Source organism: Myxocyprinus asiaticus, chromosome 18 (assembly GCF_019703515.2).
Source record: "Myxocyprinus asiaticus isolate MX2 ecotype Aquarium Trade chromosome 18, UBuf_Myxa_2, whole genome shotgun sequence".
Classification (NCBI taxonomy): Eukaryota; Metazoa; Chordata; class Actinopteri; order Cypriniformes; family Catostomidae; genus Myxocyprinus; species Myxocyprinus asiaticus.
Genome location: NC_059361.1, coordinates 15341484 through 15369066, shown reverse-complemented (window position 1 = coordinate 15369066; position 27583 = coordinate 15341484). Strand labels below are relative to the sequence as shown.

The window sequence follows — 27583 nt, the reverse complement described above, 5'->3', positions numbered from 1 at the left end:
TTTTAATCTCCAAAGAACCATTTAGCAAACATGAGAATCTTATATTTTGAGAAATAGTTCTTAAGAAGAAAGGGGGGCTTTGTTTTGCTGAAAAGAACCATTCATAAAAAAAATTTACATTTCATAAGATGTGCAAACACAGAACAGGTAAAATACAAAGAGCAACAACAAAAACTGAGAATTAAAAATTTACACAGTCAATAAAAAAAATCTAAATTTGCAATAATAGTGTACAATATGCCATTAATATATTTATTCGAAAAATTAACTGAAGAAAATTGCATCAAACTCCTTTTCCCCAATTGCTGTGCATATCTCAAATGGGACAGTTAACCGATAGGTGGCAGTGAGTATTCTCAGGTAGAACATCCCACAAGTAGATCAGCTGTCACACACACGCGCGCACACAAGGAGTGCAGGAGTCGCGCACCACGGAGTTTCACCAAACAGAAAGTGATAGAGGTCGGGAAACAGGCACCTCTCGCCGCCGGAGCGGAGAAACACAACACAGACACGTTTCAGAAGGGTCACAGACACTCTACAAAGGGAAACTGGTAGGGATATATATCTTTTTACGGAGTTTTGAGCAATGCGCTGGCAGCATGGCCAGATGGTTCAAGGAGCACCTGGGATTCAAAACCACCAAAGCCCCACCACCGGCGCCCCCGAAACCGGACTACCGACACTTCCACACCACTGTATCCAGTCCGCCTGGATACCAACTCCACCAGCAGCAGCAGCTGCAGCAGCAGACGAGCACCGGGTTAATGTCCGCTCAGCCAGACATCCTTACCGCCTACAAACTCCGGAAGGAGCTGGACTTCGAGGATCCGTACACGGGCGGTGGAAATATCCCCTTCTCCACGGGACTTAGTTCAACGGGCTCCCCGGACGTCAAGTACGTGTCCCCGAAACACCGGCTCATAAAGGTAGATACTATAGAGAGGAGCTGCTCAAGTTCGGGCAGCAGTAGCGGGGTGACGGCGGTCAAATCACCCACTTCTCCACCAGCCGAACCCGAGAACGGCCACAGCAGCAGCAGTAGTAAACAGGAGAAGGTAAAACTGAGGCACAGCCTGCCTGCACAGGTACATTCAACACTGCATTAGACGGATCACCAGAGAAGTAATGCCCCAGTATCATATATTGAACACGACTGCAATGTAGTAAACATTTAATATTAATTAATTACATTTAATTTTTAATTGACACTTTTTAAATATTTGTTACTTTATTATACATTATTTTATTAATAAATATGTATGGTTTATTATTGGTTATTGTAACGGGGTAAGGTGGGCAAGGAGGAGGCGGGAACCGGCAGGACAGTCAACATAGCTTTAATGAGGTAACTCAACTTAAAACAACATAAAACAAACATAACCACACACTTACAGCGCAGCCGCGTCTCTCTCTCCAACTGGCGCCTCCAGCTGGTCTGTATCCCCCCTCCCGGCTGATTAGCCCGATTCAGTGCTGGGGGTGCGTCCTCACGTCCCGGCACCGCCCTCCTCCTCGTCACAGGTATATATTATGTTTGAGTTATTTTAAAATGTTTCTAATTGGTAACACTACAATATGGTTAACACAAGAGTTTTAACATGAGCTAAAAGTGAACAATACTTTTACAGCATTTATTAATCTTGGTAAATGTTCATTTAAATTTTAACTAGTACAATTTTGCAAAAGTTGTATTAGTTAACATTATATCCTGCATTAAGAACTAACATGAACAAACAATGAACAATAGTATTTTGATAAATTAACATGAACCAAGTTTAATAAATGCTTAAATATTGTTAATTATACATAATGCATAAACTAATGTTAACAAATAGAACCTTACTGTAAAGTATTTCTTCTTATTTATAATATATATATATATATATATATATATATATATATATATGTATTTACTTGTAGCGTCTGCACAATTTGAAAGTATTTGATGATAATACGGTTTACAAAGTCTTGCATATTTTGTTAGGGTAAAGGCACACTTTAATAGGTAAGGTCTGTGTCAAAACCAGTAAAACAAGTTATTTTATATGTTCCTCAATGGTTATGTCTGGACCAGAGAGAACACTGTTGACATGACATCTGGAAACATCCCAGGGTTAGGGTTAGGGTTAGGTTTGGATGACATTCAGGACTGTCTCAGTCTGAACAGCTTAACAGTCTACGTTGCCCAAAGCTTAACTTGTAGGCCTTTTGCTTTCTTCTTGATGTTTTGAATACAATGCATCCCATGACTAATCTAAAGTCCATTATAATCAATGTGATATTACACATCGCAATGATAGTTTGCCATATATTTTGGGTGGAAATGTCATTTAGACACAAGTCCCAGGACATTCAGTACCAAGTATATTAAAAACTCATACAGTAGTTAAACATCTACTGATGGATGGTTTGTCACCTAATTTCTTCTGGCCCGCTTGAGCCTTAAACCATTATGGATAAAGAACCCAGGAACTCTCATTCCGTATTTTCTCTCTCTCTCTCTCTCTCTCTCTCTCTCTCTCTCTCTCTCTCTCTCTCTGTCTGTCTGTCTGTCTCATTATCGTCTACCTTAAGACACAATGAGGGACAAACAGGTGCATTGTCAAACTGACTGGAAAGAGACATACATTCAGTACACATGTGCCTGGATGCTACAGACACTACTTCTCACACTGTATGTGTTTGTTTGCCTGACAAGTATTGTAAATCAGATATCACAACAGTTTGACTGTTTATGTGGATGGTATACAGAATTTTCACAAATTCATTCAGAACACTTCTTTTGCATTTCATACCTGCCACACCTTTTCCTGTGAGGTGTGGCCTGTTCGCCACTTGACATACACTCTCAGGTTAGTATTGTATGATGCAAGCAAAGACTTCACTGGGGGGGTTAGTTAGGGGGTTAGTTTTCAGTCCATCTGTAATGCTAGCGTACTCCTAAATTCAACTTTAGCACATATACTGTATAGGCTACATTTAAAATTTGCAGTCTTTTTCAGGAAGACGGACCAAAAATATTGATGACTCATCTTGGACACAGATTTTTGTCCAATCAAATGCTCTCTAGAATGAGAATGTCCCTTCCCTAATACAGCCTGCAACCGACTAGCAAGTAGTGAATCATAGTTTGTGTCTGTCATGGAGCCTTGCTTAAAGTGATAGTTCACCCACAAATGTAAATTCTCATCATTTACTCACCCTCATGCCATCCCAGATGTCTATAACTTTCTTCTGCTAAACACAAACCAGAAGAATATCTCAGCTCTGTAGGTCCTTTCAATGCAAATGAATGGTGACCAGACAAGCTCCAAAAATCACATAAAACCAGCATAAAAGTAACCAATATGACTCCAGTGGTTCAATCCATATCTTCAGAAGCAATATAATAGGTTTGGGTGAGAAACAGATCAACATTTAAGTCCTTTTTTCTTACCATAAATCTCCACTTTCACTCTCACATTCTGAAAGTGAAAGTGGAGATTTATAGTAAAAAAAAAAAAAGTATTGAAATATTGTTCTGTTTTGCAGAAAGGTTGCATCACTTCAATAGACACATTTTAAATCACTGGATTACTTATGCTGCCTTTATGTGATTTTTGGAGCTTGAAAGGTCTGGTCACCATTCACTTGCACTGTAAGGACCTGTAGAGCTGAGATATTCTTCTAAAATCTTTGTTTGTGTTCAGCAGAAGAAAGTCATACACATCTGGGATGGCATGAAATTGAGTAAATGGTGAGAGAATTTTCATTTCTGGGTGAATTATCCCTTTAGGCCTATTGGATATTACATATTAAGCTTTAGATATATCCTGCCCAAAGTTCCTGTTTCTGATGTGCTGTACTGTTTTACTCTGCCTAGCAAACTGAATGACATGCTTTTGTTACTGTCGCTCTGTTTCTTGCTGAGCTGATGAACATTCTCAAGCCTTTTACAGCCAACATGCTCATGAAGTGCCTATCAAAGCAAGACAACAAGCTACTGACTCATCAATCCTGATAAATGCCGCAGCTTCTGGACATTCTAATTAAAAGGAGGGGTGTCATCCCCGTAGTTCGGCTTACTTTGATTACTGCGGTCAGTGAGGCATGGTGTTTAGAGTCAGGTGTGTTTGTGCTGGACTGCAGAGTGTTGATTGTACTGGTCTGTTCTGTTATCAGGAAAGTGTTAAAGGGAAGCAACCTGCATAAGAAACAAATTTATGTGTAAAATACAGGACTTTGTGTGTTTAGTTAGGGAGATGTCTGGTGGTTTGCAATCTCATTTTGCATTTGGAGAAAGCAATCTCAATTTGCATGCCCTCTGACCCCTGACATCTGTCCTGAATAGTATGCAAATTAACGTTGACCAAAAAGTTACCATGGTATTACCATAGCATTCTTCAAAATACCTTTGAATACTATCTAAATACTGTGGTACGTGTATATGGAAATCAATCTGAACCATAGAATATATTAAAATACCATGCTGTTACCATCTGATTCCATCACTGTACCATGGTATGACCACACATGGCACCCTCAGCCCTCGTGGTGCTTACAAATGTTAGACTGAAGCTGGCGCAGAAGTGTTTATATTTATGGACCTAAAAGTGATAATGTATTTTATGGAAATTAATGTAATCTAGATGCAAACACAAGGGGTTCTGTGGTATAAAGGCACAATTGTTTTTTTCATTTGGTAGTATGTCCCAATGCTATTGTATAGTCTTTCTACATACTCAAAAGTATGTACTTTATCATCACCATCGAAGCTCATATGTACATAGCAGAAGGATGCAAAGTGGCCTTTTTACAGCTTACTGAAATAGATCCATGCAGTTTAATAACAGCATTTAAAATTGATATTCAAAACCATAAGCAGTACTTTGATTATATTTAGGAATTGAGAACATCAGATCAGTATTAAGCATATGGGAATAGCTACACACACACACCCACACACGTTACATCATTATGCTCAGCTCAATGCAGTGACCTGATAGGCTGCTTACTTTTACAGAATGCTGTGAATCGATTGACCTGTGAGATTGGAATGCTGGTGTCCTCCTGGTACTTTGAAAAGGCCAACTAATGTCTTAATTATTTGACAAGTGGATGATAATTATGTAAATGCATACCTAATGCTAAGAATGCCAATAGCTGTGTCAAGTGTTTTCTCTATCTTGATTTTGAATCAGCCGCAGGATTCAGCCAATTGATTTAGTTTGTTCATTGCTGCATGCAGACTTTGAGCTGAGTCTTAGGTACACAAAATAAGTGGAAATAATATGTGTTAAAGCAGTAAGCCAAAGAGGACCATGCGTTACAGTGATTTTACCAGGGTGAAGGTTTTTGTTATAAATAATAATAAATAAATACATGCATAAAAAGATAATACATATCAAATAAATAAAATCTGACTGCTCATTCAGTCATTAGATTTTATAATGATTATAAAGCATACCGTTTAAATTAGAATTTTTTTTTTTAAATTGTTATATTTGATGTATTTTGGCATTGGTGAACACCATACCAATGTAATATGGCAAGTAAGTTCGGATGTGCTCTAGTATGGTGTTGGCTAATTTCATTGTTCTTAATGTGTTTTTGTTGTCGATGATTACACCTCGGGTGAGAGGGTTTTGGAATATGATCAATTATCATTTCAGTGTAGTGCTAATTAACAACACACAGACACACACACTTAACCACACTGGCGTACAGACAACTTTGTTCGTCCTCAGGCTGAATTGCTGAAGAACTCATGAAAGTGAATTAGTGAAAGATAAACAGAAGATAATGGATGCAAACAAAACTCACATACGCACACTCATTTTCCCACACGGTGTGCCTGCAGTGACCCTGCATATGCTTGCAGTAGAGTCTATTCTTATTTTTCTCTTGAGTGTTAAGCCAAGTGTACACTACACGACTCCAGCTCGTCACCTTTGATGTTTTGAGCCAGCGACTGGTCTGCGACGAGAAGTCTCAGATCTCACGATGAACGGTCTTGTTGTGTGCGCACTCTTGGGACAGGCCGAGACTATTCCCAGACGCTACGACAGTTTTCAAAACAGCTTGATATCTAGACGTCTTGTCATCAGGTATGCACACTGTCCCGACAAGTAAGAGACCCACAGTGAGCCACAGCCAATGAAATATAGGCAATGTACACACTACAGCTAAATTCGGTTTTTAGTGATTAATCTATCTTAATCTTAATCTCTGTACACACACACAGTTCGAAAAAATACGGGAGTGACAACCGCATTCTACAACTGAATTAACTCGGAAAAATTAATGTAGTGACAACTGCATTTTCAGAAAATCCATGCAGTGTGTACGGAACCAAACTGAACAATCGAATTGTTAATGACGTGATTAATGGCACGTGTGAGATGTGTCTGTCTTCTCCTGGTGTAAATCACACAAACAGTGGTATGTGTCTTCAGTCATTCATATTCCAGTCTGTCTCTTTCATCTATAGTTTCTCTAATCAACCCAGCGGTCTTGAGGTAAATGCACAATATAGTCCAGAGCGTGTACGCTTTCAGATGAGCTTAAAACAAAACACGGCGATTCTGTCGATGGCAGCTAAAGAAAAATTGTTGGATGATAATAAATCTGTAGTGGATAATCTCTTTGCTCAAAAACAGCGATCACAAAATGGGTTAAACTGGTGGCAGTCATGTTTCACAGGCGTGAGATGCTGCAGTGTTGCTATGATTATCACTTGTCAATCATCTCAATTGCTGAAGTCAGTCCTGTACCGTACACACATGGAATGAAAATGTAGGGGATTCACTCCCACGTTTAAATGTTGTTGTCACTCCAGAAACTTTGTAGTGTGTACGGGGCCATAGAGAGTACGCAAGAGGAGGGCAAGATATTAGGAAGCAGAAGACAAAAAATAATTAGAAAATAAAATAAAACTTCACCCACATCTTCCAAACCCACTGTCTTTATTATTTTCAGCTGTTCGTCTTTTTTTCCTTCGCAAATACACATGAAAACGGGCAAGATACGTTCTTTCATGTTTGTTGACATGTTATCAAGAATAAACTGCGCGAGTTTGTGAATGAATTTCATTATCTTCATTTTAAGATGCTTTTTGAGTAATCCGTTTGAAACAGGATCCGTTTTTTGCCGGTTAGATGTGGATTTAAAGGGAAATAAAAGTACAATCGGAACATTTAAAAAAGCGAATGCATGAACATGCACAATAGGGTCACAGATATGAGCAACATGGACATTAGAAGCTCAGTTACAGGTACTGCACTAAAATAACTCAGAGTTCTGTTCTAAACGTCATGTTTGCACAATTAAATGCAAGTTTAATTAAGAAAACTGCACCGGTTTTTAACGCTTTCTCTTCTTTTACTTTTTTGTGCATTATCATTCAAGAAAACATGAAATCAGAGATGCTCCCCTCGAAATCCGAACACAAGTGGTCAAAAGAGATGACCAGGTGTAAAGGTGATGTGTCTCGCTTGTACATTTGTGATCGGATCACCCAAAAGGCATCTTAATACCAGTGAACACATGGCCTCAGTTGCGGACGAATGGTGTAGCTGATACACTACATTCCTGAAGTGTTCGCACCAGCACGAAGAAAAACAAGATGCAGTCGCAGGATACCGACTGCAAGTCGTGTAGTGTACACTAGGCTTTAGTCTACTTTACCTATATGCCTAACATGGCAACCTCTAATGTTTGATATCCTCACTAATGATGAGCAATCCAAAAATATGAAGATCATAGGTTTCCTTGTGTGTTGCTGCTGCAGCCAGTCATTGCTCGTGGACATAAACTAGCTTTTTGATTTCAGTATACTTTAAATTTTTCTAACAATTTTGTCATATTGTGTACTGTATTTCAGTTGGCATGTTCCTGCCAGGCAAGAACAAGGTTGCTGAAAGTATTTTAATGTTTCTCAGAGGTGATCTGGTTGGGGAGAAGTAAACACAGTTTGGATTAATGGGTTTTGGATAACATGATGATCAAATAGAATATTGACCTGATGCAGGGCTTTTGGCACCATATAGACTGGTTTCTTCCATCAAAAGCATCAGCATTCTATTATCCTGTAAGATCAGTATTCTGTTAGGTGAGGACTAAAATTTAAACTGGTTTATTGCAGTTAGTACATGGGCATATAAACCAGGCCTGTTTGAACAAGAATTAGTTTGCTCTTATCACATCAAGGAGATGTCGCTGTCAGAATTCTCTTGTCACACAGACCATTTTATTGCCATTTTAATATGAGTACTGATGGATCTCTGAATTGAACTTGAAATGCCTTGTTCAGTTGTCACGATCTGTCTGTCTTCACTCCTGGCACCCTAATCAGTATCAGCATGTTCTTTTTAAGCTTGTTAGAAGTTGGTGTCTGAAAACGATGAAATCCCCTGAAATTACCTCGTTTGACATTCACCCAGTTTGATTTTAATTGATTTCTCATCTGTACACTTTTGTACAGATGCCCATCTTTAAAATTCCCTGTAAAAGGATAAAGCTACGCTACATGGCTAAAAGTTTGCGGATACTGCCTTATAAATAACAGGTTAGGCTCGGCCCCTTAATTCCAACAAAGACACATCTTAATGTTACGGCATACAATGATATTCTGGCGAGATCCATTAAGAAATTCTCTTCTGATACTGTTATGGAAGATCTTGACTGGCCTGCACAAAGCCTCGACCTGAACCCCTTTAAACATTATTGGGGATTCATTGGAACGTTGAACACACTTTTGTGTTGTTGCTTTTCTACAACTCTGCTTTGTGTTGCGTTCGACTTCCAGGTTAAATAAACGTAGTGCGGCACCTCTTATTTTGGAGCATGCGTGTATACCGTGTATACATGCTGGACGAAGCCAAGCTACTGTACAATCGCTTTATCTAGGACTATTAGTTCGATTTCTCAAAAACCGTACAGGTATGATTTTAGTCGGACTAAAGCATTTTTATGAAATTTAAAAAAGACAAATTATTGCTATATTACGACTGAAATCGAACTTTAAAAGTGAAGGTAAATACACTCTCTGATGACTTTACTGATGCTCTTGTGTCTAAATGGGAGAAAATCCTTGCAGCCATGTTCCAACATCTTGTGGAAAACCTTCCCAGAAGAGTGGAAGCTGTTAGGCAAGACCAACTCCTTAATAATGCCAGTGGTTTTGAAATTAAATCAACAAGCATGGTATTTAGGTGCCAATGTGGTATTTGGTTGTGGTATTGAGGTGCCCACATACTTTTGGCCATTTAGTGTATTTCCTTTGAAACAGCCGTTTAGAATAGGCACAATTTCAGTTGTTAGCGAAGAAGTTCATTAATTGAGGCTCAGGGTACTCTGAAGTTTAGAACCATAATGTTGGAAAAAAGCTCATAGGAGATATAGTAGGTCTGGGACCCATAGCATTTCAAAGACTTAATTAAACAGCTATATTCCACAAAATAAGTTATTCATTTGTGAGTAACATTCAATTAACATTTCCTTGCTTCTAACTTAGTTCAACAGATAATCAACAGATTTTTTTTTCATAAATGGGTTTGAATGCACCTGACAGAGTTCTGCTGACATATTTGTGACATTGTCCCCATAGCATAGTCTATTGGTATGCATTTTGTTTTTATGTGCGTGTGTGGATATGTGAGGTATTCTTTTAAATGAATGGGTGAAAATGGCAGAAGTATGTTGACCTTCCTTAAAAGACAAAAGAATGACATGCATTCGCGCAACTGTTTCAGGTATGCACAGTCTGTTTTGTGAGTACTGGTTGTTTGAATGACTCCCCAGATAGGGTTGCAAAGGGGCGGAAAATTTCCGGTAAATTTCCGGAAACTTTACAGAAACTTTCCATGGGAAGTTAAGCTGGGGAATTTTGGAAATATTGGAAAAAACTTTGGGCACTTGGCTACATGCTGCTGCATCTTTGTGGCATTCTTAACATCGGTCTTTGCACAGTATTTGCAAATGTACACAGCCTTTCCTTCTACAATGGCTGAGGTGAAATGTATCCACACATCAGATGGAGCACGTGGCATTGTTCTGTAGAATAAGATTAGAAAAAAGCTTGTAAAAAACACTAATGCAATGCCATACACGGATATATAAATAGTTAGCTAAACAATTGGAATATTCTGGAATGGTAAAAATATTTTACAATTGATGCTGGACAAATGAATAGAAATAGGCTAGATGAATAGGTGAACACTCCTCAATCAGCATGCTAAATCAAACTATAACCTACGTTCTTGTATGATAACAGAAAACTGGCTAGCAGAAGGCAGAAACAGCATCACAGTTGAGCTAGCTAGCACCATGATAGCTAGCCTCTTAAATTGTCAATGAAATGGTGTTAGCTAGCTTACATTTAGCATATCTGATTTACTGGCTAGCTAGCTACTGTATAAACACATTTTGATTTAGTATTTCTAGTTAAACTTTAATACCATTGATCAAATATATTTACCCTAGTAATATCATCAAAACTTACTTGACTGGATGTAGTCATTGGGCTCAAATGCAGTAGTGTGGCTTCAATAGTCCTGCTGTAGTAAGTAGCCTGCAGTAAGTAGTGTGCTGTGTGCATGTGATTGAGGAATGTGCAGGATAGAAATTCAACTGAATTTGCATTAAATCTGGTTGTTTTAACCAAGATTATGCTGCAAGATGTTTTTTTGGTATTTAATTAAAGATGACCTTGTTTCCAGTAAGAAGCAACAAGTCTCTCCTAAACATTATAAGAAACTTATACAGGTATGTTTAGCTGGATGAAGCACCAGGCTGCATGCTTTGAGATGTAACCCCTCCCCTTTACTTCTGCCATTTATTTTGGTGATTGAGCTTGCTGGAACTGATAGGGTCTAATGAATTATAGGAACGTTAATCTTAGTTTATATCCATCTTAGTCAGGACCAGAATCCTGATTTACTCTAGCTTCAGGGCAAAAGGCTAGACCACGTGTTGCTCCCACGGGGCCAGAATTGCGTCTCCACTGCAGTGTGTCAGTTTGGACTAGTGTCAGCTGAGGAGAGCTGCTCTCTCACCTCTGAGACCAGTTGTCTTGGGCCATAATAAAATAAGTTTTGGTTTGTTTAAAATTAATTTTAACACACCTATCACACATGGAGGGCCCCCAAAAATAAGTAATTTTAGCTTGCCACTAGAAAAAAGTGGCTAGAATTGCTTAATGTAAATAGTCTATTCTTTACTTTTTGCCCTGCGATTAGTTAACTTTTTTCTTCTTGCACTTGAATGTCTCTCCACTGGGTATAAAGTCAAGACGAGATGGCTAGGGGTTTGTTGGAGAAGTTTAAATACTGTCTGATCTTTGCTTTTAGCCAGTGGAAATGCCCTGTAAAGGTACAATGTTGCAGTTTTATTTGAGCCTGCACTGGGATGCTCCTATTTTACATGACACGAAACAAACATTGCCGGCTTCTTAGTTGCCATTTATAATATCCACACTAGCAGTACAATTAAGACGCAGAGATTATGATCAGTTTTGGGTAAGCTACTTTGAAACTGTTTGCCAAGCTACATGCTATTCATAATTAAAAGTAGTTTAACTAAAGGCACTAAAGCTACTCTTTTGACAAAGTAGTTAGCTTCAGTACACTATAATTTACTAACAAAAAGTGGCTAGCAGAGACGGGGCACTTCTATTAAAATGAATGGGAGAAATTGGAACGGTCAACGGATGTAGAAAGGAATGCGCATGCATTTTCTCGAGTTGATTGGCCAGGCAATGACTGTATCTTATATATATAAAATTTAAATAGCAATTTTTTCTGGCTCAAAACAGTGAGGATCTCTGAGGGGTACAGCAACTTGACCACATATGTACATTTATACTAAACATAACTACTTATTTTGCTACAAAAAGGACAAGTAAAATGATGCACAAGGACTTGTGAACAGAATAACTGTCCGCCTCTTCCGCAATGTACAACAAGCCATGGCCATTGAGCGCGTGAAGTGTCCAACATTCCACACTGTTATTTCAGTTGAAGAAGTACATCATCCGGGTACTTGTATTGCTCTTCTTTTTGTTGCATTTTCAGTGTGAACACACTACTCACACTATTTACTCTACTAAATGCTATCGAAATAGCAACTTTTGTGCTACTGCCACGTACTGAAAAATGTAGTTAGGATAGTAGTGTCTTTGATTTTAGTTAATCGCCAACACATGAATGTAAATTCCACTGTATTTGCATTAAAAAAAAAATGTATTTGGTGGTTATTTATTTATTTTTTTAAATTTGTTTTTTATTTTTATTTCCATCAATAGAAAATTCAGTACCTGACAATTCATCCAAAGGCACAGCAATAACTCAATCTCTGGTTAAAGCTCTCCACTGCTGAAAAAACAAAAAAGTCTGAATGCTTTTGCTTCAGGATTAAGGAAGTGCTCTCTTCCTGACAGGAAGTGTTTACAGCTCCCTGACAATCCCTTTTGACTGGGCATGTCTAATCTTGCCCCTTGAAATAGACAGGGAGGGGTAAACACACCTCTATAGCACCTTAACTCTGGTAGTTTACAGAGCTAATGCTTAATCTGATTCTAAACTAATGCATTATAAATCTTTTTTACCCTAACCCTCATTGACACAGATTGAATGCTTTTAGCCCCAAATTTGAACTTCCCTGGAATCATCAGGCTGCGTTTGGAACGTGGGCTGCAGACACTAGGAATGGAAGTGCAATGCATAAGAATGGTTTTAGGTGGATGGCTGAGTTGGTAGTGAACCGTGGAGAGCCCTGTGTCCACTGGGTGGATGTGGGTCTCCACCCTTCTCTTCTCGTATTTGGGACGCCTTGGTCAGACACGTAACAGCCTCCCTTCTCTCATTTTTCTCTAGGGGCCAACTGAGGCCACGCTGTTTCCGCCTGTAATCAAGAGATCCGCATGCTGACCTCACTCCCTTATGTGTGGCCCATAGTTGTTTTCCTGTATTGTACACAAAAAAATGAGGAGCTGCAGCTTATGAGGTCTAGGTAGAGCAAGAACTGTTGGGTGAATCATGTTAAAAAGTATTATTTATAAAAATAATTTTTTTGGACCATTAAGATTATTATTGTTTTTGTGACATTGTTTTTATCACAATGAAGCACATTTGCCTGCAAATTCCCTTTATTCCCATTAATCTCATTCTCATTTCTGTAATAGAGTAATGCAAATGCATTTCATACTGTAAAATCATCTTAAAATAAATCGAGTACAACAAATACTACCATGAAGCACAGTATACTTACAGGTGAACCTTACAATTGTACTAAATTTGCACATTTATTCTGAGTTTTTTTTGAGGGGGTGAAGGGGTGAAATTTGCTTAATTGTCATGAAAATGTTACAAATGTAAAAAAGAAAAGAAAAAAAAGATCAAATAAACTTAATAGGCTTAATTTTAGGTAATTTTGAGGTGCAATTTGACTGGACATGTCTTGACAGTTTTCGTTGGATTCATCCAATTAGATGAAAGACTCCATTTCATTTTCATTCAGTTTTGGAATTGTTTAAAGTTGTGTACAACGTGTTGTTGTAGTAGCAATGAAAAATTAGGGGGCTATTATTTATGTTTGACAATCAAGGTAACCAGTATAAGAACACCTACAACTAAGAATTTTAAAACATGTTTAGGTATTGATTTATTGTTTTGTTTGTGTGAGTTTTGAATTTAAATCATGCAATAGTGAAATCAGTAATGAAAATAAAGTGAAATCAAGTAATTGTGGTGTGTTTTGCATAATATAAACATTCTTCTGCAACTGATGCTAAAGTAAGTTTGTACACAATATATATTTTTGAATGTGCGCATGCACTGTAAATATTCCAAATTAATTGTTTGGCACCAAAATTCAATTTCTGCTCCCTGTGTCCACCTCCGTTTCCCTCTCTAATTCAAACTCTTAAATCTGTTGGAGAGAGAAAAAGAGAGGTGACAGGAAATTGGATCTTGTCATGCGTATCCATTGTGTTCAGTCTTGAATATCTGTGCTGTATTAAAACCACCTTAATCTTTTTGAGCCCTGTCCAGTTGGGATCTCAGTAGAGAGGGACCTCTGAGAGAGTTATTATGCTTGAGTTTGCCAATTTCATGGAGAGTGACGGCCATTGTAAGAAATGCTGCACAACTGTATACAAGTAAATGTAACTATTATGACAGTTGAAGCGTCCGTCTAAATAAGAGAAACAAGACCAAAACCAATTTGTAAAAAGTAATTCGTTTTTCAAAATTCTGCAAGATGCACAGAAATGACACACTTAATACTTTTTCCCTTGTTCATTACTTATCATTACCTACTAATCAAGAAAGTGTGACCAAGAAAGGAACCTGTTGGATTTTGGTGTTCAGGTTATTTTTATTTTTTCACCATAGTCTTACCTACCCAATTTTTACATTTTTAAAAGGATAGCCTAGTTCATTATCAAATGAAAATTATGTCATAATTTACTCATGCAGATGCAGTGCAGATGTAAGGTCACAGTTGGTTCTTATGTGATCCAGCTGAGATGGTGTTCATGCTTTACTCTGATCTGTTGTGCACATGGAACACCAGGGTATTGTTCACCGCATAGTGCTCAATGTGTGATGAATGTCTCATGGCACATGATCAATGGTTCTGTTTAACAACATTTCTAAGTGACATAAAAATCACTTGTGCTTGCCAGCTGTGTAAACTTTGATGCACATGGGATCAGAACTTTTCTGAAAGGTGTTTTATGGAGGTTTAATTCTGTTTGATAATAAATTAGGAAAATTAAATGAGTCATTTCGAAAAGTAATGGGAAGAGAGTTACAGTGACTCAGAGAGAGGACAGAAACAAGGGACCAGGGGACGTAAGAAGTGCAGAATCATAGGCAACACATACTGTATAAGTGCTCATTGCATTAACATTGGGTTAATTTTACAATTGCGTAGGGATGCACAATTTAGACAAAAAGTCATATTACGATTATTTTGAAAAACATTGCGATTGCGATTTGAAATGCGATTATGATAGACAAAAATAAAATAAAAAATAGTAATGTTTTTCACATGTTCAACTGCCAAAAGGCTACTCGGGTTTTCACACTTGGGTCCTCTTAAAAAGATCCGAACTGAGACCTTTTTTTAATTCACAAACAAATCAAATATATAAACAAACCGTGAAACGAAGAAAAACACTTGTCTTCATATTCAAATTGTACCCATCCACAGTGGACCTGTTTTTGTCCATTTTGTGATAGTTTCTCAGCCCACTAATCATCATTATTAGTTTTTGAAACCCAGTCAACTTGAATATTACGCATGCTCCAATCAGGATTTTAACATCCAATACCGATCTCCAATTTTCTTTTCATCCAATCGTCCGATGCTGATCATTTAACGTTTTATCAACAGCTCTGTCAAAACTGGTTAAAGGTATGCTTTCTGCTCAATGTCACCTGTTAACTGAATTTCCCTGTTGGAAATACCTTAGTTGTTGCCTAGTTTTTGCTGTCAAAAATACTGTTGGTTGGTTGTAGGGGTGCACCGATCGATTGGCCACCGATCTAAGTTGTCCGATCTTAGTCCTAAGTCTGTGATCTGCGATTGGCTGATCGTGCCTAGAATCAGGTCCGATCTTTTTTGCAGCATGCAGGGAATCACACATACACTGCTACTCTAATGAATGAGCGCTTTCTCAGCCCTTGATGCATGACAGTGTAGCCTCTGGAGGGTGAATTGTTGGCAATTCTAAATATTCACGAATTTAAACTTTCAGACATGCTGTTATTCAGATGAATATGCAGGTTTGTTTTTAAAAATGTGTAGGAATTATATGTGTATGAATATTAAGTTGCCTATTTTCTAGAGTTATTACGGTAGTAATTCTGGCTCACTGCACTGTGAGCACGAAGCCCGGATCAGTCTGATTCTTAAAAAGGACAAAGATCCAAGCGAGTGTAAGAGTTACTGTCCAATTTCCCTGATCCAGCTAGATGTTAAAATACTGTAAAAAATTTTGGTTAACCGATTAAGTAAAGTTATGACATGACTTATAGATCAGGTGGGGTTTATTCGGGGATGTAACTCTTCTGATAACATTAGGTGTTTCATCAATATCATGTGGTCAGTGGCGAATGATCAGACTTCGATCGCTGCCATCTCACTTGCCATTGAAAAGGCATTTGAGATGGTAGAATGGGATTATCTTTTTAAGATTTTGGAAATATACGGGTTTGGGAATACTTTTATTGGGGGGATTAAGTTACTTTATAGACACCCGGTAGCAGTGGTTCAAATGAATGGATTATTTTCAGATTATTTTACTCTGGATAGGGGCACCCGGCAGGGTTGCCCTCTTCCCCCCTATTGCTCTGTCTTGCCCGGAGCCATTAGCAGCTGCAATAAGAAAGGAGGATGATTTTCCAGGGGTGGTGGCGTGAGGTCTGGCGCATAAGCTTTTGCTTTACGCAGATGATATTTTATTATTTGTCTCCGACCCTACTAGATCTATGCCTTGCTGCCACAGAATTATTAATTCCTTTTCTAAATTCTCAGGATACAGAGTAAATTGGTCTAAATCCGAAGCTTTGGCTCTGACAGCGTACTGCCCAGTAACGGCTTTAAAGCCAGGTGCCTTCCAGTGGCCCAAACAGGGCATTAAGTATTTGGGTATTTTATTCCCAGCAAATTTGTGTGATTTAGTTAGTTAATTTTGACCCTTTAATAAAACGGTTTTCGAGTGATGTGAGCAGGTGGGCTTCATTACATTTATCTAAGACTGGGAAGGTTAATGTTATTAAAATTAATTGTATTACAAAATTCAACTACCTGCTATACTCTTTCCCTATAGATGTCCCGCTCTCTTATTTAAAGCAATTTGATAGCATAGCGAAGTCCTTCATTTGGAATTGTAAACATCCCAGATTACATTTCAGTAAGTTACATAGGCCGATGGACAAAGGTGGGCTAGGCCTAACCAAGATTTTTTTTTATTATTATGCATTCGGTCTCAGGCATTTGGCTCATTGGTCGCAGAGAGAGCCACTCCGTGTTTTTGTATAGGGGGGTAGGTTGACTGGGGGAAGGGTTATAATTTTATATAATTTGATTCCACATATTCTGTTTTGTTTAAGTTGTTGTATGGAATCAATACAAATTTTTAATAAAAAATAATTAAAAGAAAATACTGACTGTTTACAAAGAATAGTCACAAGACATAAACAGTATGTATGTTAACATGATTTTAGTGTGATAAAATAGATTATTAACCTTTTCTGAGTAAAGTTATAGCCAATTTTACAACTTCGTTGCCGTGATGTCAACATGCACTAAAACGACTGTAAAAATTATGATTGAAACAACTTTACAGCTCAAATAATACACAAGTTTTAACAGAAGAATTCATGTAACCATCCTGTAGTGGACTATTGTTATTGCTGCATAGTAAAGTTTTGTTATGTTTTGTTTGTTTATCTTCAAATGGAGGTTTAGAACAATATTTGCTTAGCAAATTAGTTTTATTGAAAATGTCCTTATAAACATTAACCACTTTATTAAAGCAATAAGGCAATCAAGGCTGTGCTATATTGCGACTTTAGTCAAAGCTAAAGGGGTTGAAGGAACTCTGCAGTGTGCCAGGCCAAACAACTACCTTTAGCTGTGACTATTCACAATATAGCATTGCCTCTCGTACCTTGTTTTTCAACAACATATGTTGTTTTCTAAAGCAGTTGGGTACATTGCAGTTTGACATTTTGCCTTTAATAATTATGATCGAGAACAAGCAAAGATTCACTTCTCTGCGTTAGGGCGAGAGTACTTCCATATTAATTTCAAACCGTACAACAGTTAAAATTTCCCAGACCCCTTTCCAAGTGCACTCTAGTGTGGTTCGCCTTCGTGTACCCGAGTTTGGAAAACCACTTTCACACCAACCAAACTATGACGTCAAATGGACTGGGGTCCCTTATTTTTTGTTATTCTTTAGAGGTTTGGGTTTTGTAAGATTGTCAAAAACACAACCATCTTTGCTTTAATCTCTTGAGTGGCTTAGCAAAAACATTTGGTTTTGGGCTATCCTTCTGTGATTATTCCTTCCATTCACCCCTGTTCATCAAATTCTGCATGTGGTTTGCTGTTTAGTCTTCTCTTTAATCTGTTTTGTGTGCTGGTCCAGTTTAGTGTCTGAGGTCTCTTTTCATCTCTCTTTTTACTCTCCATTGTGTATAGCAAAAACTCATCGGCATCCTGCTCTATGAGGCTTTGCATTGGTATGGTGGATATAGCTCTGAGTAGCTTTGTGCTGAGGTACTAGACTGGCCCCTCAGTGGGCCATTCTCATTAATTTGAACGCAGCTTTACAAAAAGTTACCGGCAAAAGCACAACAACAGCAGAAAGGGCCCCTTTGAAACAGCCCTTAATGCAATCGTCCTGCTAAGCCTCCAGTCCTATTAGGTTATCGGCTGTTGAAATCCCCTGCGGTTCGAGACGTAAATCACCAACGTCGGTGCTTTTTACCTCTTTCCCTCCTCTCTCTCTTTCTTCAGCGCCTTGTGTCATTTTCTGCACTTTTCACCCTCTAGCCATGGCGCTTTGACAGCTGGGATAGTGTTATCGGGAGAAATGTCAGGCATGAATATTTCTGGAGGTAAAGATCTGCTCAGAGCAACCAACCCGCAGAATACAAGTAATCTGAACCATGTGAGAATTACAGTTTGTGGATTGAAGTAAAATGTATGGCCCTAAAAGGATGCTATCCCATTAGGCTTCCTCAGCAAAAATCTTTTGTGGCATAAATGAGACTGCGATCAGTAGCAAGGCAGCTAGGTTATTTAGTGTGTTTCTGTGTTGTGGCTTCACTTTGTGTGCATCTCATTTTCATTACCCTGTGTTCTCAATGTTAATTGCTTTCCAAAATCATTTTCCCTCATTTGGAAATTTGTATGATTTTTATCTCTTGTAATGAGCCCAGATAGTTCAATTTAATATATATTTTCATATTGCTACAACTGGAATGTAACAGCAGGCTGTCGTGAGTGACAGAAGTTATTTGTATTTTTTTTTTTTTTTTTAACCATCTTATAATTTGCCCCTCCAGCTCACACAGATGGTAAAGCTACTGCATTGCCTGATGGCAGCAGTACATGTGCAGCCATTGCAATCGGTGTTAAAATTGCACAAGTCACTATGTAGTGTTTTGCAGGTGTTTGATGCTTTACGTGAGAATCAATGAGAACTTCTTCAGCATCCATTTTGTGGAACATTTCAGTCAATGATAACTACATATTTTGAAAATGTACTATTTAGGAAGCCCTGTATTAAAAATTAGGCTGGTTGATGGTTATGTCTTCCAAACACGATCAGACAATCATGGATGCTAAACTCAGCCCTTCAATAAGGTAACTGACAGATATTCAACAAATAAATAGGCTAAATAACCACAACTTTATTGTGCAAAACCACACTCAAAAAAGGATTTTTGCACTAAAGCAACACATATTTAGAACATTTTGTCACCACTTGATTTCATTGCTTTATATTTTACTTAAACTTAAGTTTACTTAATCCAGTTGAGTTTTAACAATTGAATACTTTTTGTAGCATTGATGAAACTGTTGTGTTATTTTATGCATTTTTCAGCAAGATGAGAAAAGGAGGAGATTTTTAATGTTTAATGTTCTGTTATATTGGTATTTAAAAAGAGTGTCTGTTAGGCTAAAGTTTTAGGGTAACCATTGTGGTAAGGATTGACACTTGTGCTTAGGTTGAGAACTTTCACAATCAAGTGATGTTTGATTTGAGTGCTGTTTAGCTCTATACGCCGATCAGCCACAACATTAAAACCTGCCTATTATCGTGTAGGTCCCCCTCGTGCTGCCAAAACAGCTCTGATCTGTCGAGGCATGGAGTCCACAAGACCTCTGAAGGTGTCCCTATGGTATCTGGCACCAAGACATTAGCAGCAGATCCTTTAAGTCCTGTAAGTTACGAGGTGGGGCCTCCATGGATCTGACTTTTTGGTCCAACACATCCCATAGATGCTCAATTGGATTGAGATCTGGGGAATTTGGAGTCCAAATCAACACCTTGAACTCTTTGTCATGTTCCTCAAACCATTCCTGAACAAATTTTTGCAGTGTGGCAGGGTGCATTATCCTGCTGAAAGAGGCCACTGCCATCAGGGAATACGGTTGCAATGAAGGGGTGTATGTGGTCTGCAACATTCTTTAGGTAGGTGGTATGTGTCAAAGTAACATCCACATGAATGCCAGGACCCAAGGTTTCCCAACAGAACATTGCCCAGAGCATTACACTGCCTCCACCGGCCTGCCTTCTTCCCATAGTGCATCCTGCTGCCATCTCTTCCCCAGATAAACGACACATAGGCACCCGGCCATCCACATGATCTAAAAGAAAACGTGATTCATCAGACCAGGCCACCTTCTTCAATTGCTCCATGGTCCAGTTCTGATGCTCATTTGTGCTTTCGGCAGTGGACAGGGGTCATCATGGGCACTCTAACCGGTCTGCGGCTAAGCAGCCCCATACGCAGCAAGCTGCGATGCACTGTGTGTTCTGACACCTTTCTATCATGGCAAGCATTACGTTTTTCAGCAATTTGTGCTACAAAAGCTCTTCTGTGGGATCGGACCAGACGGGCTAGCCTTCACTCCACACACACATCAGTGAGCCTTGGGTGCCCATGACCCTGTCGCCTGTTCACCGGTTGTCCTTGCTTGGGCCACTTTTGGTAGGTACTAACCACTGCATTCCAGGAACACCCCACAAGACCTGCCGTTTTGGAGATGCTCTGACCCAGTCGTCTAGCCATCACAATTTGGCCCTTGTCAGAGTCGCTCAGATCCTTACGCTTGCCCATTTTTCCTGATTCCAACACATAAAATTCAAAAACTGACTGTTCACTTGCTGCCTAATATATCCCACCCCTTGACAGGTGCCATTGTAACGTGATAATAAATGTGATCACCTGTCGGTGGTTTTAGTGTTGTGGCTGATCAGTGTAAGCAGTTGCTATCAAATTGACAGTAACAGTCCTTACACTTGCTCACCTGGTATATATTAATGATTAATAAAATAAATTAAGTTGGACCAACATAAGGAAATTAGTTGAAAGTACTATAGTACTTTGATTTGATCTAATCCAACAAAATTATGTTGGCTCAATGAAACTGACTTAATTTGAATAAATTAAATTGCTAAATTGCAAGGGTGGTGACTTAATTTTTTGAGTGCATTTTGTAGTCCTCACCAAAACAAAACAAAACAAATTGGACACCTACAGATTTGTCTAATATTGGGAACATTGCTCACAGCAGGTGGTTTGAAGTATGAAAGTAATTGTATTTTTTTAAGTATTGAACGCTTTAGTTAATGAGACCATTTGGTACCTCAATAAATGATATCTACTATTTATATTTTTGGGTTATTAGTTTAAATTTTTGGCTTCATTGTAATCACATTTTGTTATTGGGGCTGTTTTTCTCACCATATTCCTTAAGGGCATGTGGTCCAATTTGACTTTCATGGCTTTCTGACACACCCAGCACATGCCAGGCAACAGATGGTTGGTCCCCAGGCAGTGTTCGAGTCCCCTGCTGCTCCTTTCTCTCCGTGAGGCCCTGTTTCCCTTACTGTGAATCCACTAGTAGCACACACAGGCATGTTGGCATGCAGGGCCCTGTTTTAAGTGGCACTTTGCTTCATTATTCTCTTCTTGTTTCTCTTCAGGGTTAGTCGCTTGTTACAGGTGGTTGAGTGTGAAATCAAGAATGGAGGCAAATGACTCTTAAGCATTGTATCTGTGGGATATGCAACAATATTAACGTTTCCTGTTTATTAGTCCTAAGAGTTTTTTAATTACCAAGTGTTTAATGTTGCACAGTACTTATTAAAAAAGGCTTTACTGTAAGTCTACAATAACTAGCTTAGGGATCCACTTTTAGAACAAAAAGTATTTTACGGTGGCCTTGAAGTGCAAAACAAAACACAAATCTAAAAACACAATGGCAAATCCAAAGACAAAATAACAATTCAGAAACACATTAACAAATCATAAAACACAACGGCAAATCTAAAGACAAAATAACAATTCGGAAACAAATTAACAAATTATAAATCACAACGGAAAATCTGAAAACGAGAACAAATAAAAAAACACAACACCAAATCCAGAAACAAAACAAGTTAGAAAACACTAGAGCCCGACCATTATGGGATTTTTGAGACCGATACCGATTTTAGAGAAGGAAAATTCACAGACTACCAATATGGTGGCCGATTATATTAAATTTTTGAGCTGGAATGAAAACAGATCTTTTCTATGTGGATTTTTCGCCGATTTTGCACCGATATGACTATGGAAAGGTACTCGGAAGACTGTTTTCTTAAATATTTTTATCAAAGAATATTTGACATTATTATTATACATTGTCAACTAATTCTAGAAATGAACACTGAGAAAATAAAGAATAAATAAAAATAGAATAAATAGCTTTAAAAACATCAGTACTCTGTTTAGTATCAGTCAAATGCTGAACATTAAAATAAAGAATAAATAAAAATAAATAGCTAAATAAACATCAGTACTGTATATTTAGTATCAGTTAATTGCTGACCATTAAAATAAAGAATAAAATAAATAGCTAAATAAACATCAGCACTGTTTAGTATCAGTCAAATGCTGACCATTACATAAAGAATAAATAAAAATAAATGGCTAAATAAACATCTGTACTGTTTAGTATCAGTCAAATGCTGACTATATTAATACTGCCGAGTCAAGATAAACAGGGGCGGCGGTGTTACACCGTATTCAGGGGAAACTTTCAATGGTGGAAAACCAGACTTTTAAATATTACATTTTATAAATGCAACGACTGGAATTGTTCGGTTGAAGGGGGTACCAGTTTGGTGAATACATGTTTACATGCTGACAAGGTATGAAAGTAGCTACGTGATTAGCTAGATAGCTATAAGCTTGTTGTCATGGAGAGTAAAAGATGGACTTTATTTACTTTCCAGCATTGTGTCTCACCAACTAGGTAATAACATAGCATGAAATCAACACTCAACAGACACAATCCACCACCGCACCGTTGTCTGCTGAGCTGCAAAAAGATGCTCTGATGTTTACCTTTCAATCTGCTACATTACTGACTGCACTGACAAACTATAGCTGGCTAACAGCAAACAGACATGAGTGACATGGTTGTCAGGAACAGGGTTAACGTTATATTAGTTATATTGAAAAGGGAAAATGATGGGGTCATTGTTTATTAACTTTCCAGGATGTATTTCCCAAACTAGTTAACAACTTTCCTTGATGACACCACTGAACTCCGCCCTGTCTGCACAGCCACCGTCAGTTCAGAGTCAGCCGATATATATGTCGAGCACTAGAAAACACAACGGCAATTCAGTTGAAACGGAAAGGGTAGGTACTATAGCTTCTCAACTGATTGGATGTGTGAATGAAACCTAGTCCTTCCCTGACTGGTTCTCTGCCCACTTGCTGTTGTGTTTTCTGATTTGCCATTGCGTTTTCTGTCTTGCCGTTGTGTTTTTTGATTTGCTGTTGTGTTTTCTAACTTTTTGTTTTGTTTCTGGATTTGGTGTTGTGTGTTCTGATTTGCTCTATTGTTTTCGGATTTGCTGTTGTGTTTTTAGATTTGTTGTTTTGTTTTGCACTTCACGGCCACCGTAGTCTTTGTGGTAGACCTTTTGACATTTACTGTTATCACATTTCTTTGTAGGCCAGAAATGTTTCGCTACATAGGCGATTAGGTCATTTTATGTTGATGGCAATTATCTTTGTTTATTCATACTAGTATGCTGTATATTTGGTAAATAATTTTGAAAGTAATTTTGAATTCATCATTGTTCCATATCAGCTTTTATTCAGGCCAATCGCAGCTGCAGAATAAATGAGAACAGTTTATGAATGCTTCTCTATTATATATTACTGTCTCCATCTGTCTTACAGTGTTTTTCTAAAATGGCTTTACAGTTGCTAATGAATTCTGTTATAGTAGGTCCAGTCTTAATCTTTTATACAGTATGAATGCTTTGCATGCTTTTGTCAAAGTCATATAATGGTGTATTTCAGGTCTGTTGACTCTTTCATTTCAAGGCTGTCCTTGACAGGTTTCAGAGCTCAAGCAAATCAGCCCTCTTGAAACCAAAACACAAAGACTTTGACTGGCTTCACGTGAGAGATTGAGAAATGGCCAAATATTTCTGCTTCATCTCTGTCCTCTGCTTGACTGCTTTGTGGTAAATTGAAAATAACTTACAATTTAAAGAATACTGCACAGTATGTATACTGCCTACTGTTTATTACAAATAGAATGTGAAACGAAACACTTTATGCAATGATACATGTTTCGAACCATAGTGCGCTACATTGTGGTTACACGACCTCTATATTTGTTTTTTGTTTTTTTGTTTTTTATTTTTCCCTTTTTCTCCCCAATTTGGAATGCCCAATTCCCAATGCACTCTAAGTGCTCGTGGTGGCGTAGTGACTCACCTCAATCCAGGTGGCGGAGGACGAATCTGTTGCCTCCGCGTCTGAGACAGTCAACCCGTGCAACTTATCACGTGGCTTGTTGAGCATGTTACAGCAGAGACATAGCGTGTGTGGAGGCTTCATGCCATCCACCGCGGCATCCACGCACAACTCACCATGCGCCCACTGAGAGCGAACCACATTATAGCGACCATGAGGAGGTTACCCCATGTGACTCTACCCTCCCTAGCAACTGGGCCAATTTGGTTGCTTAGGAGACCTGGCTGGAGTCACTCAGCACGCCCTGGGATTCGAACTCGCGACTCCAGGGGTGGTAGTCAGACCTCTACATTTGTAACAGGACATGATTACGTTGCGTGTTGAAAGCCGTGCTCGCCCAACACTTCTCTCCCGGTGATCCGGTATTTCATGCATACAGAAAGTTTGCACAGTATACTATATACTGCAGAATTTATAATAATGGTATATGCTATTCTGAACATAGCCATTGTATACTGAAGGTTTCATGTTCTAATGGGTCCTATTACAAAAGACACTGCTCTGTTGAGTGTGTGAGAGATTGCAGCAGCCAATCTCTGGATGTATTTCTGGTTTTAGCTGCAGTCAGAGTTTAGTGTGGTTTGGGTTCACTTTCGTCCTACTGTAAACATTGGGAATGATGAGACGAGTGAATATGGCAGTTTCAGTGCAAATAGAAAGAACGAAAAAAGGTCTGATGTTATGATCTCATATGGATTGTAATGTTCTTCTTGTTAAGTTTTTTGATTAACAGTGATGTTTTGGAGGAACTTTATCTGTGGTAGGAAAATAAATGTTATTGTGTGTCATCTCCTCTCCCACAAGCACAGATAAATAGCCTATTACACACACACACACACACACAGAGAGAGAGAGAGGTTGAAGGCCTCCCTGTTCCTGCTTTGCGTGGCTCCCTTGTACCTTAAGACTTGGACAGATTGAGGCAAACTTAGTTTTACATGCTAATTTTGGATCTTGTATTATGTTAACATTTTTCTGTAAATGTCAATCTTAAATAGGGCTATTGCGGTGGCAATTTTTTACCACCACAGTGGTTAAGGGCCAGTCACTGTTAGTGAACTTTGTTGTACGGTGGTTGGAGGGCCGGGGGAGGTGGTGCTCGCAAATTACACGTTTATTGTGGGTCAAACTTTAAAAAGTACGTCAGTGAACACAAAGTAAAAATGTAATAAAAACCCTTTTGTAAAATATGTAAAAAAAATACCCAAAATGACATGAATATAAACTTTTTGCACTGGTTTAACTTTTCTGTCTGTTATTGCACCATTTATCATCTTATGTGTCAGTAACATAATTGTCAATGGCTAAAAATATTCCAGATTGTCAGATTCCATTAATATTACTAAACACCAATATTCAACAAGATTAAATATCACTAAACAGCTGGACAATAATTAAATAGTGCAGTCCTACCTTTCCTGAAAGCTTTTCAATTGTCAGATGCTTTTTTACAGAACTAAAGAAACTGAGAAACCCCACTTTTGAGAGGATCTCACTTGAGTTATGATGTTTCCAGCCATACTGAACACACTTCCGGAACGTGTTGTTAATTTCGACAACGAAATTACTCACAAAAATGTTTGCGGTGTATGAGGATAATTAAACAATTTTAATTCAAACATTGTTAACAAAAAAATGAAGAGAAATAAACAACTTTGTAAGATATTACCTATGCACTGACAAAGTGTTAGAAGAAAAACCTTGCTGAATAAAACCTTGTTTATTCAAATAATTCAGTCATAGGTTTCTGAGGATTTTTCCTGTCTAAGATGCGTGTCATGAGATAAAAGCGCTGATCCCCAGTAAACTGATGCACCTTTTTAATCACCTATTTTCAAACTCATCATGTATATGAGATTAATCAGCAATATCAACAACATAAATACAATATTAGTACTGAAATCTGCAACTAACGAATGCACAACAGAGCTTGACTTTTAGAAAGAGTGCATAAACGGACGGGAGTCTTTCACGTTGTTTGATGACATTTTATCACAAATAAACTCCCCTGTGCGTGAGTTTGTAAAGGTGTTTTGGGATCATGGGAGTCGTTAGGTGTGCGCTTGGCTTGAGTTGCCCACAAAATGCACATCTCACGTTGTAAATACAACGTTGCCATAACAATGAGAAAAAAAAAGATATCTATAAAAAAACAGAAAAATAATACGTCCCTAGGTTGAAGAATCCACAACACAGTTACTAACCTCATTAAATTACATTATTTCAGGAATTTATTTCGAGTTTTCGCAAGGTCTTTTATGTACTGTAAGTTGATATATTTATGTCACATGCATAACCGCTGGTGGCAAGGCAGTTGTCATGGTGATGCTAGCAGCCCTAATCTTAAAATGCTCTCTCCAAAATGCAGTGATAATGCAAAACTAATTAGCAATATTCTTATATGCATAAAAATGCATAGCGCACACATGTATTGGGTAAAAGTAAATTATTTTGTAATTAATTTTTTTTTTTAGCAGTGAATGAATTTAATTAAATGGAAATTTTTCTCGCTTTGTCTGCTATCATAGGTGGATTTTTATTTTTATTTTTACTGAGCTCATCACAGTGTAAATTGGGATTGCCTTCTACATGAAGGTTACATCCTGTGCTGCCTTAGAATTTGTCCAAAAGAAGGTATCTTATCTACCTACTGTACCTTTAGGTACAGCCTTTGTGTCAAAGCTCGCCAATGACTATGATGCCAGTCCCTTTTCTCTCTGCCCATAACATTTTATTTCTGTAGTATGTTTAAAAACAACAGAAGTTGATCAAAAAATTATTTACAGTTAAAATTACAGGAAACATAAATTCAGCATACATTAAATGAAACTTTTTTTAAACCATTTTCATTGCTCTAACTCAAAAGCCAACTAAAAGTCTTTAAAATGAGATTTAAAAGTCTCAGCTGCATGAAAGATCTTATCTATGGGAACATTATTAGAAAAACTGCAACCACCCTTACATATGAAGAGTTCTCTAGGTGTGATGAGGACACAAAAGATTAGCAATGCATTGTGGTGCTTAGCCAT

General features: G+C 38.1%; 1 protein-coding gene across 6 annotated transcripts in view; it reads left to right on the top strand.

Annotated features, from left to right (window-relative positions):
• The first annotated feature begins 422 nt into the window (after positions 1-422).
• The window catches only part of LOC127455805 (SH2 domain-containing adapter protein F-like), a 212181-nt gene continuing 185020 nt past the window's right edge, over positions 423-27583 (top strand). For 4 of the 6 annotated variants that reach the window (XM_051723944.1, XM_051723943.1, XM_051723947.1 and 1 more), the window contains exon 1: positions 423-1088. In XM_051723944.1, coding sequence (XP_051579904.1) covers positions 603-1088 — 486 coding nt within the window. In that variant the 5' untranslated portion in view covers positions 423-602. The remainder of the gene's footprint in view (positions 1089-27583) is intronic. The other 2 variants (XM_051723945.1, XM_051723942.1) reach the window with 1 other exon arrangement.